Source organism: Chrysochloris asiatica, unplaced genomic scaffold (genome assembly GCF_000296735.1).
Source record: "Chrysochloris asiatica unplaced genomic scaffold, ChrAsi1.0 scaffold00053, whole genome shotgun sequence".
Lineage (NCBI taxonomy): Eukaryota > Metazoa > Chordata > Mammalia > Afrosoricida > Chrysochloridae > Chrysochloris > Chrysochloris asiatica.
Genome location: NW_006408571.1, coordinates 14,442,060 through 14,457,972, shown reverse-complemented (window position 1 = coordinate 14,457,972; position 15,913 = coordinate 14,442,060). Strand labels below are relative to the sequence as shown.

Here is a 15,913-nt window from a genome sequence, read left to right as displayed (position 1 = left end):
ATATAGAAAGAGAGAGAATAGATTGGATGTTGCCTTATGAGCAGAATTTGGAAACGACTGCCTTCTCAATGAAGAATACAATTTCCACCTCCATATCACTCCTCCCAAATTATTTCATTTGCTTCTAGAATATTCATTAACTTGGCCCCAGCCAGACTTACCCAACGTTGAGAAATTTAGCATCTCTTTAAATGTGACCAGTCATTGGTCTTGAGTAGCATTTCCCTAGTCCCAAGGGAGAATCATTTCTTTTCCTTACCTATTAGACCCTTGTTAGGTTTAAAATGACTAGTCATTCCTAAAACTGTCTTTGTGGTTAAAAAAAAAAATTTTTTTTTTTTAATTGCAAGAATATCTTTTGAAGCTGACGGTAAGGATTCTTCTGTAAATGTTAAGAGAGACATTCACTGAAGGTTCAGTTCAGAAAAGGAGTCAAATGATTTTTCCCCTGAAATGATCTTTCATGGCACTCTTCTCCCTGGTCTCGGTTTTACTGTAAAACCCTGACATCCTATTTGTGTTAACGAGGAAGAGCTGATAGCATGGAAATGTCCTTAGAAACAGCGATTTACCTCAGGGGAAGGAAGAGCTGCTGGAAGAGCTGCCTTCCGACTTGGGGTTGTTTTTTTGATTGCTTGGATTTTGACTAGTATCGTATTTCCAGTTAGTTCTGGAACCCAACACTCCTTTGAATTTTACACCCGGGTTATTGTTTCTCTTAAAGAAAAATAAGTTGCATTTTAAGGGACAGTTTCATGTACTATAGACTCATCTGTTGGCATGAGTAGGTAGGAGTGCTGGTAACTCAAAGGTACAGGACAACTTTCTGGGGATATTTTAGCTCAGGAGGTTGGCCACAGTCCTGACGTGGCCACTTGATCTTGTCTGACTTGGGCAAGCTGTTTAACCTCTCTGGATCTCAGTTTTACATCTGCAAATGTGAGCGTATTCATTTATTCACTCATTTATTCATTTCTTCAAATCATTTATATACGTTAGAATGGTGGTGGGGATCAAATGGGAAAGATGATTTGAATGTTTTTTATAAACTGTAAAATGGTAGAAGAATGTGATAGAATCTTGTTTAATGCATAGCATCCTAACCAGTGCTGTCCAATAGAACCATAATGTGAGCCCAGTAAGGAATTTTGAATTTTCTAGTAGTCATATAAAAAGTCCTGGTGTGGCACTGTGGGTTAATGTGTTGGACTGAAAGGTTGGTTTGAATCGCAAGGTTAGTGGTTCAAACTCACCGGTTGTTCATTGGAAGCCCTATACAGGTTGGAACTGACTCTATGGCTCTTAACAACAACAACTTACAAAAATTAAGAAACAAGTGACCCTCATTTAAATGATATATACATAGAGGAGCGCAGTGACTCCATACAATAAGCACTGGACTGCGAACCCCAAGGCCCATGGTTTGAGTCCACCAGCCATTGCATGGAAGAAAGATTAGGCTTTCTTGTCCCATGAAGATTTAAAGCCTCAGAAACCCTATACAGTATTGCTATGAGTAGGAACCGACTTCACGGCACTAAACAACAGACAACTATATATATATAGTTATATATGGGCAATATGGTGGCTCTGTACGAAAAGCACTGGACTGTGAGCCACCAGGTTGGTAGTTTGAGCCCACTAGCCACTCCATTGGAAAAAGATGAAGCCTTCTGCTTTCATAAAGATAATACAGCCTTGGAAACCCTATACATGGTCACTGAGTCAGAACCAACTTGACTGCACTTAACAACAACAATAACATATATATATATTTAACTTGTATATTCAAAATATTATTATTTTAACATATAACCAATATAAAAATTATTAATGAAATGCTTTTTGTATGAAGTTTTAAAAAATCTGATGTGTAATTTACATTTGCAGCACATCTCAATTCAGACTAGCCACATTTCGAATGCTGGAAAACCACACAGGCTAGTAGTTACTGTATAGGACAGTGCACTGTTGGGCGTTTCCTGGACAAAGTGGTCTGTAATTTTCCCCCTTCCCCCACATCTGTTTTGCTGGTTCCTTGTGGCTAAGTTCCTCTTTCTGCTTGGGTCCTAGGTATTATGAGACGGGGAGCATCAAGCCTGGGGTAATTGGAGGATCCAAACCAAAGGTTGCTACCCCAAAAGTGGTGGAAAAAATTGCTGAGTATAAACGCCAAAACCCCACTATGTTTGCCTGGGAGATCAGGGACCGGTTGTTGGCAGAGCGGGTGTGTGACAATGACACAGTGCCCAGCGTCAGCTCCATCAACAGGTGAGGGGCTGTTGCCTGTTGGGGCTGGGGATCTGGGAGGGGGTTCCTGGGAGCTCTGTATGTCCTTTCCCTGAAGCATCTGTCTTGTTCTTTCCCCAAGGCCCCTTAGGAGCTGTCGATAGGAGGGTACTAACAGGGTCTTCTGGGGTTCACTGTTTCCCTTCTTCCCTCCAAAGTAGGCAGGGGTCCGTGGCCCTGGGAGAGGGAGCTGTCCCAACACCCTGGCCTTGCCTGCTTGAAGTTCTTCTGAATGCAGAGTGATTTTCCTTCATCACCTCACTCCATGTGTGGGGCTTTTATAAACATCACTGGCTCTGCTAGTCCAGTCTCTAAGTCTTCCCATTGGTTTAACCTGGAGGTTCTCAGGAAAAACATCCCTGCTTCCAGTCTGGGCAGAGGGTAAATCAGAGAGTGTGGGGGACAGAGGCCTGACTTGGACTGGGAGATTTGGTACCTGTCCCAGTTCTGCCACAAACTAAACTCTCCTCTCTGAGAGCCCAGAGCTGCCAGAGGTGATGCTGATGTGAATCTGTGATCTCAAAGTGACATGCAGGGCATTAAAATGCTCTGGAGTAAAGAGTCTCACCCATGGAAAGAAAGAACCAGAGAAATACCTTGGGTTTCAGACCTGGGATCTTACTAGGATCCACAATGACAATGGATCCTTTTCCTCCCAATCTCATCCAGGATACAATTAATGGAGTGCTTGGAGATTTCAAAACGTTTTCTAATGCAAATGAAGTTGAGTTGAACTGATTGTTTTCTAAACTTTACAAAAGAGAAGCCAACAGACTGCAAATGTAAATGGTTCCTATTTCTTTAAGGTCATGCCTTCCCTTGCCTGGGACTAGGGCAGAAGGAGGATGGGCAGAGAACGCCTCTGAGAGCCCTTCCAGCCCTGACAGTCTTCCTTTTGCAATGACAGAATCACCATGTGCCTGTATGCGTTAACACTTTGAGTCCTGCTATTTCATGAACCATTTGCCTGTTTTTCTTCTCTGAACAAACTTTTACAAAAGTCCTGACAGAATGCAAGGTGCTGAGAAGATAGAGGAGAACCAGGCATATGGTTACTCTTCGATCGATAGGATCTCCTAGCCCATGTGGGATTCTGGCATGTCCGTTTGGACAGCCTGAGTTTGTATGGTATTACCGAGGAGGTAACAACTGTTGTGGTAGGTTTAAGGGCAACATTCCTGTTCTTTATCTGGATTATGAGGTGCTCCATAATCCAATGTGCTCTGTAAATCCCTTGTGTATGGTTGTTTTTGTTAGGTGCTGTCTAGTCACTACCAACTCATCATGATTCTATGGATCATACCTGGTCCTGTGCCACCCTCACAATTGTTATGTTTGAGCCCATTGTTGCAGCCACTGTGTCAGTTCATCTCACTAAAGACCTTCCCCTTTTTCGCTGACCCTCCAGTTTACCAAGCATGATGTTCTTCTCCAGGGTCTGGACCTTCCTGACAACATGCCTAAAGTACCAGAGACAAAGTCTCGCCATCATCTCTTCTAAGGAATAATCCAGTCAGACTGCTTCCAAAACAAATTTCTTTGTTCTTAGTCAATATTGCTCAGGAACACCATAATTTAAATGCATTAATTCTTGTCCCGTGTTCCTTATTCATTGTCCAGCTTATTATGCATGTGAGGTGATTGAAAATACCATGGCTTAAGTCAAACACATCTTAGTCCTCAAACTGACATCTTTATGCTTTAACATGTGAAAGAGGTCTTTTACAGCAGATTTGCCAAGTGCAATACTATTTCATTTCTTGGTTGCTGTTTCCATAAGCATTGATTATGGATCCAAGTAAAATTAAATCTTTGATAACTTCAATCTTTTTTTTTTCCCGTTTATTATGATGTCATTTATTGATCCTGTTGTGAGGATTTTTGTTTTCTTTACACTGAAGTATAATTTATCATCAGTAAGTACTTCAAGTTCTCTTTATTTCTAGCAAGTAAGGTTATATCTGGTAGCGCAGTGGTTACGAATCGGGCTGCTAATCTCATGGTCAGCAGTTTGAAACTACCAGCTGTTCCGTGGGAGAAAGATGAGGCTTTCTGCTCCCATAAAGACTTACAGCCTTGAAACCCTGTACAGGGTCACTATGGGTCAGAACCAACTCCATGGCATATAACCCCACCAACAGCAAGGTTATATCATCTGCGTATTGCAGGTTGTTAATGAGCCTTCCTCTAATCCTAATATCACGTTCTTCTTCATATAGTCCAGCTTCTCAGATTATTTGATCAGCATAAATGTGGTGAAATGATAGAACTCTAATACATACCTTTCTTGATTTCAAACCACACAGTATCCCTTGTTCTGTTCTAATGACTTCCTGTTGGTCTAGGTACAGTTTATGAGCACAATCAAGTGTTCTGGAATTCCCATTCTTTACGATGCTAGTTTATTTTTGCATAGTCAATACAGCACAAATAAGCATCTTTCTTGTATTCTCTGTTTCAGCCAAGATTCATCTGGCATTATGTTTACGGTTAGTTTCAGAGTTTCCATGACAGAAAGCAACAAGCCTTGTTTCCCTAGTCTCCAAAGCACCACGTATTGCATTGAGCAAATCTATGCCAAAAGCCTCTTTACAATCTTAAAAATGTAATAATTAAGTAGAGGGTCAGCGAAAAAGAGAATCCCTTAATGAAATGGATTGACAGAGTGGCTAAAACAGTGGCCCTGGACATACCAACAATTGTGAGGATGACATAAGACCAGGCACCTTTTCATTCCACTATACCTAATGTTGGAGTCAACTCGATGGCACCTAATAAACAACCAAAGCACAAATACGGAGTGAGACAGTACCACCATGCTTTGAACGGAGCAGTCAGCCCGTGTGGCAGAGGAATAAACCTCAGTCAGTCTGTGGTTAGCTTTGGAGGTCTAGAGTGTTTAACTCCATTTTTCCTGGAGGGAGTACTCATATATGTGATTTTGACTTTTGCAAGATGACTTTACCTGGTTGGCCAGATTATTTTGATTCTTAAAGAGAAGAAACTAGGACTTGTGTGAGTACGTATGTATGAGAGGCTTTACAATGTAGGAAAATTCCATTATCTTTAGTTCCATTTTCCATGAATTTTTGAAGCACCCGAGTATGTGTGTTTGTCTGTCTGTATGTTTGTGTATATGACCTCTTCATAGTTTTTAACTATGGAGACAAATTTTAATTAAAAAACAGCTTGCAGGAAAAGCACAACTCATTTGCAGGACTATTTACATCTTCTATGATGCAAAATGAAAATTGTTTTGTGATCAATTTATTTTAATGTCCTTTAGAAAAAGAGAACTAGCCCACTAAACCAGTTAGTTTGTGAGCTTTATGAATGCCCTATCCCTGCCACTTTTTTTAGCAGGGAACTAAAATTACCTAACAAAATAGATTTCTTTACGTTAAAAGTTAGCTATTTGAAAAAAACATAGGAAGTAAATAGAGCACAGTGGTTGCAAATGAGACAAAAGCGTGGAGTGGGTACTGGACTGAATGACTCTGGGAAACCCTGGACCATTAATGTTTTGTGCCTGGAGCTGTGCTGAGTGGCTGGCCTCAGGGCCTCCTAGGTGCCTGGTTCATAGCTGTGGCCTGACTGGCTCTGCCTCAAAGATGCTTTCACATCTGTAATCTCGTACAGTACCCAAGGCCTGACTCTACTAACAGATGGGGAAACTAAGCCTGTGGGGTTTATTCTGGTTCAGCCCCCTGTTCACAATTTGCATTTCCACTCTAGATATTATTGTTGTTGTTAAGTGCCCTCGAGATGGTTCCAACTTGTAGTGAGCCTGTGTATGGCTGCCAGGGAGTGGCTGGTGAATTTGAACTGCCAACCTTGCAGTTAGCAGTCCAGTGCTAATCCTATAGTGCCACACCCCAGGTATACTGTATTAGAATTTACAAGATTCTTGGTGATGCTTATAGATTCTCCCCAGGTCGATTCTTATGGATGAAGATAAAATAACAAACAAAATAAGACACAACTTTAAATCTAGATTCTGACTGAGTATCTTGGCTGGAGATGTAACTTCTCAGTAGGAAGCTTAAACGAACAAACCAAAGACTTGAAAGCTCTGGTAGACACTGAGGCCCAGATGCGAGTGCAGAGGAATTATGATTTGTGGTAGAATATGGGTAGATCCTAGGAGCTCTGGTAGCGTAGTGGTTACGAATCGGGCTGCGAACCTTAAGGTCAGCGGTTCGAAACTACCAGTCGCTCCGCGGGAGAAAGATGAGGCTTTCTACTCCCGTAAAGATTTACACCCTCAGAAACCCTGTACAGTGTCGCTATGGGTCGGACCCGACTCGATGGCACTTAACAACAACAACAATGGGTAGATCCTAAGGAGCTCTGGTAGCATAGTTGTTACGAATCGGGCTGTGAGCCACAAGGTCAGCAGTTCGAAACTACCAGCTGCTCCGTGGGAGAAAGATGAGGCTTTCTGCTCCTGTAAAGATTTACAGCCTCGGAAACCCTGTTCAGGGTTGCTATGGGTCGGAACCGACTCGACGGCACTTAACAACAACAACATGGGTAGACCCTGGAGTCCTGGTGTGGCGCTGTGGGTTAATGTGCCAGACTGCAAAGCCATTTAAACTGCAAGGTCAGCGATTCAAGCTCACCAGCTGCTCCTCGGAAACCCTATACAGGGTCACTGTGCGTCAGAATCGACTCGAGGGCACTTAACAACAACAATGGGTAGACCCAGATCTCTCTGGGAGAGAAGGGCTGGGTCTTTGCCATCACTATCCTGCAGGACTCTGCAAGTGGCAGGATCTCTGTTTGAGAAAAGAGAGGCAAGGAGGTGGAAAGCAGCCATTCCAACTCCACTTTGGAGCATGAAGATTTTGCTGTCTTTCCGCAGGCTCCCTCTGTGATCATATTCCTAGGTGCCCTTTCCTGTACTTTTCTAAGGTTGGGACTTTTCTCTGGAGTTCCTTGCTGCCTCCCCACTCTCATCTGCAGGGAGAGCTGGTTGGTGTCTTTAGTTTACAGATTGACTGCAGTGCAAATCAACTAAGTGTGGAACAATCTCTTGTTGCTATATCCTTCTTGTCCAAGAAAGCCTGAGCCAATCTACTCTCCAATTTTCTTTTCCATATGAAGACAAAGATCCCGTAGCTTCTATTCTGTGTAAGGGAGTTGGTCAGCAGCTCCCTTTCCTGGCCCCTGCCTCCTCTAGAGGCAACTTCTTAACTACTGCTCTATTTCAAATAGCTAGGGTTCTGCATTGGACTGCAACTACAATGCCAGCAGTTTAAATCCACAAGCCGCTCCACTGGAGCAAGATGAGGCTTTCCGCTCCCATAGAGAGTTCCAGCCTGGGAAGCCCTATACAGGGTTGCTATGAGTCAGAACTGACTCCATGGCACACAACAGCAGCAGGAGGGAGGGAATGGTGGCTGGATTTGTAGCTTTTCTGGTGGTAAATGGAGTCACCGTCACTCTCCGCTTCTAGAAGTGAGTGCCTTGCTGATTGACGCGGAGATTTGTGCTAGGTATGGCGATTTCCTGGAACACAAACCACCATGCTCTGTGATTCTTAAGGACTACTACATGTGCTGGGAGTCTAGTCTGAGTGTCAGTTGAAAGGTGGCTAAAAGCCGACTCCGACCGTGGGTGGGATGGGATCTTCCTTCCTCTGTTCTAGTCCAATGCTTCTAAATGAGAGGCTAAGTGGTGGGACAACAAATACTATGAGCAGCATTTCCAGTTTAGAGGGTCAGCTCTATCTAGCACTGACTGGTTGTTGTCACATGGCCATGTCATATGTAATACCAAACGCTCTGATTTTTCAAGGAGCTAGAAATCCTGAGGTCTCAACTTGTAAATATTGACAATTAATGCAAATGAAAATAAATACACTGTGCAGGCCAAACAAAATTTGTTCAGGCTGCAAGTAGCCTGGGTTGGATGGTTTGTGAACTCTGCTCTTAATCCTAACTTGGGCAGGAAAGCTGAAACTGCTCAATCCCTTCTCTTTCTTCTGTATATCATCATCTTGGGCACTGCCTGTGGGCCCTCTCCAAGTCTGGCCTGTTGAACCCTGGGTTTTGAATTCTCAGTACACTTTAGGGCCCAAGTATCTTAACTGCACAGATAGCTGTTTGATCAATGCTGTAGACAAGAACGTTTCTTTAGCCCCGTCTCCTCTTCCAAGGTACCATGAGTTTCTCCGTCTATGTAAATTTTTGGTTGGGAGGGGGTAGTCTCTTTCAAAAGACCTACTTTTTATTAATTCCCCTGTCATAAGAAAAAGGGGAGGGGTGCGTAAAATGAGATCCCAACAAATGTCAGTAATACCCAAAGTCCCTGCATTTTAATCCTTAGATTCTAAGTGGGTTTTAAATCTAAATAGGTTTTATGCCTCATATTATGAAGTTTTTCGTAAAGGGACCATCTCATCAAATATGGCTCAAAGAAAAGTGCTTGGGTATGGGAGTTAGGAGTGTAGGCTGATTTACTGTGGTGGCCCTGGGCAAGTCCGTGAGTGCTCTGGGACTTAGTTTCTTCATCTGTAGGAACTGGCAGATTGTTGAGCTCCCTTCTATGTTGGACCATGTAGGAAGTTCATACAGTGTTCAGGGTCATGTTCATGTTCAGCAAAGTAAATGGTGTGCCTTTTAATGCTGTCAATCAGTACCCAAATGGCTGTAGTTTAAAAAAGGTCCTGTGTGCTTCTGTAGCAATGAGTCTTGATGATAAACTCTTAGTATTTTTTTAAAAGCATTTTTAAGACTGTTTCACTAAATTGGGTGCAGTGGCTCTGTAGGCTAAGCAGTGGACTGCAAATCATAAAACCAGTGGTTCAAGTCCGTCAGCTGCTCCTCAGGAGAAAGATGAGACTTTCTAATCCTGCAAAGATTAACAGCCTCAGAAACCCTATACAGGGTCGCTATGAGTCAGAACTAACTGGGAGGCACTTAACAACAACAACGTTGTTCATTTACAGTCTTATTTTTTTTTCACTAATATTTCTTCTCAATGGAAGATGACGCTCTTTGTTCTTACTGGTGGCTGCTGAGAATACCTGGGCACAATATCTTATCCTCAGGGATAAGAAGGTTTCCGATGATTCTGGATTCCTCTGTAAAGGATGGCCTCCCTGTAGATTTAGAACAGGTGTGAGGGTGGCTGCCTTTTCCTCCCCAGCTCCCTGCAGAAATGGATATGCTCTGTAAGACAAATGTGAACAATAGTAACCTTTTAAGGTTGAAGCTGACCCTTAATCTTAATAAAGACACTACTACTTGGCAGTTCAAGCTTACCAGCTGCTCCTCAGAAACCCAATACAGGGTCTCCATGGGTCGGAACTGACTTGATGGCACTTATAATAATGGCACAACAGCAACTAATAATAATAAAAACTAACATTTATTGACCACTGTTCTAAGCATTTAATTAATTTAATCCTCCTCATCATCTTTGTTGCTGCTGTTAATCACTGAGCCAATTGCTACTCATGATGATCTCACATGTGTCAGAGTAGAACTCTGTTCCATGGGATTTTCAAGAAGCAGTTCACCAGTCCTATCTTCAGAATGGCCAGCCTTTCAGCTAGTAGTCTAGTGCTTAGTCCCATTTTTTCAGATGAAGAAATGGAGGCACAGAGAAGTTAGTTAATTTATCCAAGGTCATTTGCTGATTGATTGAAAGTCTGGGATTCAAACTCCAGTCATGTAGTTCTGGAGGCTGTACATTTAAACACCATGCTACAGCTGTGTCTCAGTGATTTTTAATAATTGATAATGTTTATATCCAAATTTAATGTCCATACAATGCTTAAAAATATTAGGACTTTATGCTGGACTTCAATGGAACATAGCAATGATATATTTTGCATATATTAATGTATATAATAGGGCTGTGTACTGCAAGGTCAGCAGTTCGAAACAACCAGCTGCTCCGTGGGAGAAAGATGAGGCTTTCTGCTCCCGTAAAGATTTACAACCTCGGAAACCCTGTTCAGGGTCGCTATGGGTCGGAACCGACTCAACGGCACTTAACAACAACAATGTATATAAACCACAATATAGATAAGCTAGATTTATGTCACGTACACCCACATAACCACATGTCTAGCCATGTCTCTTTATATATATGTGTGTGTGTGTGTGTGTGTGTGTGTGTGTGTGTGTATATATATAAAGTGGAGTCCTGGTATGGTGCTGTAGGATAAAGCATTGGATTGTAAGGTTGGTTTGATCCATGAGGTCTTGGAAACCCCATACAGGATCATTATGAGTTGGAACTGACTTGAGGGCACTTAACAACAACAACATATATGTGTATAAAGGTCCTTTGCTGAGTGCAAGTGGCATGGACTCCACTTTGGTCTAGAGGGTGGCCAGAAGGGTCTATTCCAGGCTACCAGCCAAGGCCCAGTGCCCAGTGTCATAAGGTAAGAGGTCACATCACAGTGAGGTTAAGGAACAGCACCTGCTACTTGGTTCGTCTTCTCCATTTGCACAGACTGGAGTGTAGTTTTGAAACAGGCTTCCAGAAATGATCTGGAACGTGCAGAAGTTTCTCATATAATGTTGAATGAAAAGAGCAAGAGACAGAGCTGTTGTTGTTAAGTACCGTCAAGTCAATTCTGACCCATAGCGACCCTCTGTAGAGTTTCCAAGGAGCAGCTGGTGAGCTTCAACTGCCGACCTTGCAGTTGAGCTGTACTCATGGTTTAATTCTGATTTTGTGAAGAGAAAACGGGTATTTCTAAATATGCACAGTAAATATACCAAAAGGTGATTTCAGGTGTCTTCTTTATACTTTTCCATGCTGTCTACAATGAATACTTATTACTTTTATGATTAGAGAAAGCTAACAAATTCCTTTAAAGATAGTTTAAAGTTGGAATAGAACTTTTCCAAAGAAGCTGAACATTTTATTACCCATCACCCTTCTCCCAAATTGCCAGCGAAGGAAATTTTTTGTAGAGCCCAAATGGATTTTTGGTTTGGCCCTGTTCTGTTGTTCCAACATGCACCAGCCTGGGGTCTTGTAGAAGCCCCATGCTTGGTCTAACTGGAAGTTTATAAACTAGGCTTCCCAGAGCCCAAAGTTCTGCAGAAGACCACCAGAGCTGCCAGGTTGCAAAGGGAAGGCAATTACTTAATAAAGCTAGCAAAGATTGATCTGTTCCAACTCTCTCATTGTACTCAGGTTCAGAATGTTTTTAACTTGGCCACGGTCACAATCAAGTTCATATTAAAACTGGAGCCAGGCCTCTAGAAACACTAAGTTCAGGGTACATCTAGCCTTCTGCTACATGGAACCTTTTGATGAGGTTTTGTACGAGGAGGTAGGCTTCTTTTTGGCAAAGCCAAGTCAGTCCTGTCTTGACAGCACTATATCTCTTCAGAGCATCACATGCACTCCCTCCCTTGGTAATCTTGTGTAGGGGAAGTGTTGATCCTCCCACAGACTGTCTTTGGCAGAGAAACCAGAATGTCATTGCTGCCAGGGGACAGAGGTCAATGGTCCACCCCTCCATTCCACAAATGGGACGAGATTAGGAATACAGATTAGGAATACAGGTTGAGATCGGGGAAGGGAAAGTACTCCCCAAAGCCATTCAGTGGGTTGCTTTTGGAACTGAGAAAGGTGTGCCTATTTGTTCCATGGGAGAAAGATGAGGCTTTCTGCTCCCGTAAAGATTTACAGCATTGGAAACCCTGTACAGGGTCGCTATGAGTCGGAACCGACTCCACGGCACACAGCAACAACACCACATTTGTAACATTAATGCGTCTTCCTCTTTCTACAAAAGAGACACTGAGGCCCAGAGAGTGAGTGCAAGTCACCCAATGACACCTAGGAAGATAGGGACTAAATTGAAACTACTCCGTAATTCCTCTAACCCCCAAACTCCCAACCTGTATTCCTAATCTCGTCCCATCGCTGCCCTAGCCCATGACCCAGTTTAGGTATGGGTTTTCTGGATGTCCTTGAATAGTTGGTTGAGATCTCTTGTCCTCCATGAAATGTCCATGAATTTTCTCTGTGGAAAGCCTGGTGGTAAATAGACATTTGTTTTTTCCCCCACCTGCCCACAGGATCATCCGGACAAAAGTACAGCAGCCTCCCAACCAGCCAGTTCCTGCTTCCAGTCACAGCATAGGTAAGAACTTAAAAAAAAAAAAAATTTAAATCTAATGGGCTCCAAATATTCTAAAGAACTTTTAATCATTCTTATGGACAGATAATTCTGCATAAAACACTTCGGCACACGTACTAATGCGCCTTCTTTGTCATTCTCCAAGGGCTGAACCTGGTAAATGAATTTTATAAATACTGCTAAAAGGTTTTGAATTTTACTGATTATTATGATAAATAGCTTTCACCATGAGACAGAAAATTGAAATCTAAGCCAAAAAAAAAAAAAAAAAGATCCACTAATGGGGGTCTATAGAATGTCAGATAATTAAAGTAATAAATCAAGAAAGGGATACTTATTCATAACATTTTCTGCATCATTAGTCAGTAAGTAGTTTTGAATGTGTTTTTTTTTCTTCTATCAACCAGCCCTTCCACAATTCTTTGTGCACTTGCAGTCTTGAGTGAAGATGTGGCAAAACTTGCCAAACTTTCTTTCTCTCTCACTCTTACTTCGATCTCATGAACTGTCAAGAGTTGCCAGTGGGGTTTCTGATGCTCCTGAACCCAGTTTCAGAGTGACTATGGCCTGTAATGGTGGGTTCAGATTTTGTACTAATCAAGAGCTCAGAAAATGTCCTTCCCTTTCTTTCAAAAATGGTGAGAGGAAAATCACGTATGTCATTTTAGGGCACGTTATTTCTAATTTGTGATACAGGAAGCACCTCTGGTTAACTGGGGTGGGTGGTGGGGATGAGGGGTGTTCTACTTTCAGAAATGTTGGTGGCATTCAGCAGGCCTGTCACAGTTTTGGCTGCCACAGTCCCTGTCAATTATGCTTAATTACATCTCAGATTGTGTAACATTTCTACCCCTTTATCATTTGTCCTCTTATAAAGAACCTGAACTCCTAATGGGGGTGGGGGACAGACGAGAGCCTGGCTTATCATTCATTCCAGCCTGTATACTTCCTTCAGTTCTCTGAACCTCAGTTTTCCTTTTTCGGACTGAGGGGCATAGACTAGAACCCGCTGAGGTTCCTACCAACTTTGATTTTCCACAGTTAGCTCTTTGAATAAAAGTAGATAGAACTTCTTCTCCCTGCTGTGAAATAATTTTTGTTTAGATATCTATTCAAAAAGTATTCGCTAAGCCCCTGCTATGCACATCATGGACTTGAAGACCATTGCTATTAAGGAAGTTGGGCAAAATCCCTACCTTCAAGAACTTCTCGTCTAATGGGAGTTTGTAACCAAGAGAAGTTTGAAAATCACTGAGGTCAAGTCCAAGAATATGTTATAAAGTTCTGTGGGAGCAGAAGCATCTCTGTTGGGCTGTAGTGAGGGAAGGCTTCCTGGGGGGATGTTTACAGCTGAGATGTCACCTGTGGTGATAACTATTTCAAGTCACAGAGCAATGAAAACAATCGTGGCTTTAATTATTTCAGATCATAGAGCAAGAAGCATTAACCTCTGAGAACTATAATTATGTTCTTATATATTCTATAATTACATTCTTAATATAATTAGTGTCACTAAATTGTACACATGGAAAATCTTGAGTTGACGAATGTTGTGTTATATATATTGTTGTTGTTAAGTGCCATCGAGTTGGTTTAACTCAGTGACCCTGTATAGGGTTTCCGAGGCATGGCTGATGGCTTTGAACAGCTGACTTTGTGGTTCAAACTAACCTTGCAGTCCAGTGTATTCTCCTGAAGCACCACACCAGGACTACATGTTATGTCTATAAGGGGTTATAAAGATAAAGTCTGGGACAAAACGAAGTATTCTGCTTGATCTGCAAGTAGAATTATTCCTTCTAAACAACTTAAAAGAATATTTTTTATTGCTGCAAATATAGATACACTATTTGCAACAAAAAAATAAAGATTTTATGAAACATTGTTTTATTTTGGCAAATATGTGTGTGTGTTATTTGCAACAATAACAAATATTCTTTTAAGTTGTTTAGAAGAAGCGTAGTGTAGTGGTTACGCGTTGGTCTGCTAACCTCAAGGTCAGCAGTTCAAAACTACCAGCCATTCCGTGGCAAAAGGATGAGGCTTTCTGCTCCGGTAAAGAGTCACAGCCTTAGAAACCCTATGCAGGGTTGCTATGAGTCGAAACCGATTCCATGGCACACCACTACTACCACCAGGTTGTTTAGAAGGAACAATTCTACATGCAGGTCAGCAGAATATATTTATCCCAGGCTTTTAAATAAAACATTATCTTTACAGCTCCTTATAAGTAACAAAGGAGCTCTGGTAGCATAGTGGTTACGAATCGGGCTGTGAACTGCAAGGTCAGCAGTTCAAAACTACCAGCTGTTCTGCGGGAGAAAGATGAGGTTTTCTGCTCCCGTAGATTTACAGCCTCGGAAAACCTGTACAGGGTCGCTATGAGTCGGAACCGACTCCACGACACACAACCACCACTACCATAAGTTACAAGGGAGTGCAGTGGCTCCATAAGATAAGCACTAAACTTTGAATCACAAGGTCAGGGTTCGAGCCCAGCATCTGCTCTGTGGGAGAAAGATGAGGCTTTCGGCTCTAGAATTTTAAAAGCCTCGGAAACCTTATACAGGATCAATATGACTTGGAATCAACTCAATGGCACTTCACAATGATATATTGCAAACTTTTTAATAAGTGAGGAAACTGAAGCTTAGAATGATTAAATAACTAGTCCAAGGTCTCATAGCCTGTAAGTTGTGGAGCCAGAACTGGAATGTGGACCTTTTGAGCACAGTGCAATCACAAAATACTGAAAGAAATGTTACAGCTTCTACCAGCAACAGTGAAGCTTGGGTATATATGGTTGTTGTTTCAAGTACCAAGTGACCTGTGATCTTTCTTCCTGTATTCTCTGTTCTTTACTTACTACAGAAAAAAAAAAAAAAAAAAAAAAGTGAGATTTGCATAAATCTATTTTGAGGAGCTTCTTCTGGTGAAGGAGAAGAGAAGTTAACGATTTCTGCTTCTGGGTCTCCTAACGAAGATGTAAAATCAAACTCAAATATGAGAAGAAAGGAACTATATACTCCCTGTAGGTCTATAGGAACAAGGAGCTGGATCTGCTCCAAGGAAAGCAACAAACAGCTTCTCCTGCAATCACTGCCATAGAATTTCTAGCAATTTCCTGCTCTTAGAGTCAAAGGCAGCTCCACCTGCCTCCAGCTAGTTATAGCCCAAGGATATGCGCTTAAGATTGGTCTGTAGGTTTTAATGAACCAAGAAGAATCCCTATAGCCCAGAAATGGAAATTCAGTTGTACAGCTGGAAAGGAACCTAATGACAGACTGGTCTTTTACTTGGACTCTGGGGTCAAGAGTTAATGTGAAATTTGCACACAAGTTTTCTCTCCTTTTCTTATCCCCACAAACTATGAGACCTGACTCAGTCACAATAAGCCATCAACTTCTGTCCACAGTTCTAAGCAGGGAAAACCTTGACTTTAAGTCAGTAGACCTAGGGCTGAGTTCTGGTACTGCCGCTTCTCAGCTATATGAGTTTGAGCAA

The 15,913-nt window shown here is 42.1% G+C and overlaps 1 protein-coding gene across 6 annotated transcripts in view; it reads left to right on the top strand.

Moving 5' to 3' along the window:
• The window catches only part of PAX5 (paired box 5), a 227,387-nt gene that overhangs the window by 17,090 nt on the left and 194,384 nt on the right, over positions 1–15,913 (top strand). For 5 of the 6 annotated variants that reach the window (XM_006863118.1, XM_006863119.1, XM_006863117.1 and 2 more), the window contains exons 3-4: positions 2,074–2,271; positions 12,348–12,412. In XM_006863118.1, the coding sequence (XP_006863180.1) occupies positions 2,074–2,271; positions 12,348–12,412 (263 nt within the window). The remainder of the gene's footprint in view (positions 1–2,073; positions 2,272–12,347; positions 12,413–15,913) is intronic. The other variant, XM_006863120.1, reaches the window with a different exon arrangement.